Below are 2,123 nucleotides of genomic sequence, written 5' to 3'. Positions count from 1 at the left end.
CAACGACAGAAACGAGATCATCAGGTTAGAGTCGAGGGTTTAGGGTTTAGGGTTTAGGGTTTAGGGTTTATGGTGATGGGTTAGGGTTTGGGGTTAGGGTGCTGGGTTAGGGTTTAGGGTTTGGGGGTTCAAGGGTGAGGGTCTGGGTTGATGGTTTAAGGGTTTAGGTATTAGGGTTTAGGGTTTGTCTGTTTCTAGGGTTTAGGGTTTAGGGTTTAGGGTTTATTGTTGTGGTTTGTGCTGAGAGTTTGAGGGTTTATAAAAACGAGGGTTTAGGGTTTAGTATGTTTCCTGCGTTACATATTACACAAACCCTAAACCGTGCAGATGAACCGCTAAACCCTCGCAACCCCCCAAACCCTAAACCCTAAACCCTAAACCCTAAACCCTAAACCCTCGTGTGGTTTTTGAGGGTTTAGGTGGGAAGAGATAGAGGGAAACAGAGAGCTAACCCCAACAGGAGCAGAGATGTTAGTTGAAGACGACAACGGATACATCCGCAGCAAAACCTCCTGCGATCTATCCAGCGATCAACCCCCAGAAACAGAGGTTAGGGTTTAGGGTTTAGGGTTTAGGGTTTAGGGTTTAGGGGCTAGGGTTTAAGGGTTTAGGGGCTAGGGTTTAAGGGTTTAGGGGCTAGGGTTTAGGGTTTAGGGTTTAGGGGCTAGGGTTTTAGGGTGGAGGGGGTAGGGCTTGTACTTTAGATGGCCGGGGTTTGCGTGGCTAGGGTTTAGGGTTTACATATTTAGGGTTTAGGGTTTAGGGTTTAGGGTTTAGGGTTTATGTTTCCTTTTTCGTACTATAAGGTGTAAACAAAGCCGAACCCAGGGGAATTTTTTTCAGCACTTAGTGTTAAGGGTTTAGGGTTTAGGGTTTAGGGTTTAGGGTTTGTGTTGTATATAGGAGAAAGGGGGGGATAAGGCTCAGGCAGCAGCAGAGCTGCGGGAGAGGTTGCTGTCGGCTCAGGAGGGTTTAGCGGTGATAGATGAAAACGATTCGCTTGTTGTGGTGTCTATGGAGCTCCCGGTGAGGGTTATAAGAGTACAAACACACAAAAATACACCCGCAGAAGAAGCAGCTATTGCTGCTGCTGCTGCTGCTAATGCTGCTGCTGCTGCTGCAGCAGCAGCAGCAGCAGCAGGAACAGCAGCAGGAGAAGGAAACACAACAGCAGCAGACCCACAACACGCACCCTCATCCCCCCCTTCCTCCTCCGCAGCACCACCGCCAGCAGCAGCAGCACCAACCCCAGCAGCAGCACCAACCCCAGCAGCAGCAGCAGCAGCAGCAGGAGGAGGAGGAAGACAGGTGCCGCAGCAGCGGGACGGGAGCGGCGAGCCTATCCCGTTTATCCGCAGCAGCAAAGGAAGGTTTGAGTTGCGTCCATCTAAATGTACTTTATTGCCTTCTTTATTTCATTTACGCGAAAAAACAAAACTAAACGTATCTTTTTTTGGTTTTCCGGGTGTATATACAACTGACGAAGAAGAAAAAGAAGAAATAAGAGAGCTGCTTAGCTTCTACAGTTGCTACCCTATATTTTGCCCCGAAAAGGAAATGAAAGAATGTTTATATTTTTGTGATTATATATTACGCCCTATATTACATAATGTTTTATCTGTAGATACACCTGAAAAACAACAACAACAAAACGATCAATACTGGGCTTCTTATTTATATATAAATAAACTTTTTGCTGCACAAATTACACTTTATATACACGAAACAGATATACTATGGATCCATGATTTTCAACTCCTTATAACCCCAATGTATATAACCAGAAAAAATAGAACCGCTAATATAGGACTGTTCTTACATGTACCCTTCCCCTCCAGCGAAATATTCAGGTGTCTACCCTGCAGAGAAGAGGTATTTCTTCTTTTGTTTTATTTTGTTTGTTTTGTTTATTTTGTTTTTTTTGTTTGTCTCTGGTTTTTTTTGTTTTTTTTTTTGTTTTGTTTTTGTGTTTTTTGGTTTTTTTGTTTTTTGTTTGTACATGTACCCTTCCCCTCTAAAGAAATACCTTGCACAGGAGAATTTGTTTTTCATTTTATTTATTTTATTTTATTTATTTTATTTATTTTATTTATTTTATTCATTTACTTTATTTATTTTGTTTC

General features: G+C 42.8%; 1 protein-coding gene across 1 annotated transcript in view; it reads left to right on the top strand.

The window, feature by feature from the left end:
• Positions 1–2,123, top strand: part of EMH_0047570 (uncharacterized protein) — a gene marked incomplete at both ends in the record, with an annotated part of 3,366 nt that overhangs the window by 292 nt on the left and 951 nt on the right. Inside the window, 4 exons of the mRNA XM_013496302.1 lie at positions 3–24; positions 420–549; positions 904–1,026; positions 1,124–1,370. Of these exons, the coding sequence (XP_013351756.1) occupies positions 3–24; positions 420–549; positions 904–1,026; positions 1,124–1,370 (522 nt within the window). The remainder of the gene's footprint in view (positions 1–2; positions 25–419; positions 550–903; positions 1,027–1,123; positions 1,371–2,123) is intronic.

Source organism: Eimeria mitis, genomic scaffold, assembly GCF_000499745.2.
Source record: "Eimeria mitis Houghton genomic scaffold, Emh_scaff2033, whole genome shotgun sequence".
NCBI lineage: Eukaryota > Apicomplexa > Conoidasida > Eucoccidiorida > Eimeriidae > Eimeria > Eimeria mitis.
The sequence above is the reverse complement of the archived record's forward strand: the minus strand, read 5'-3'. Positions and strand labels throughout refer to the sequence as shown.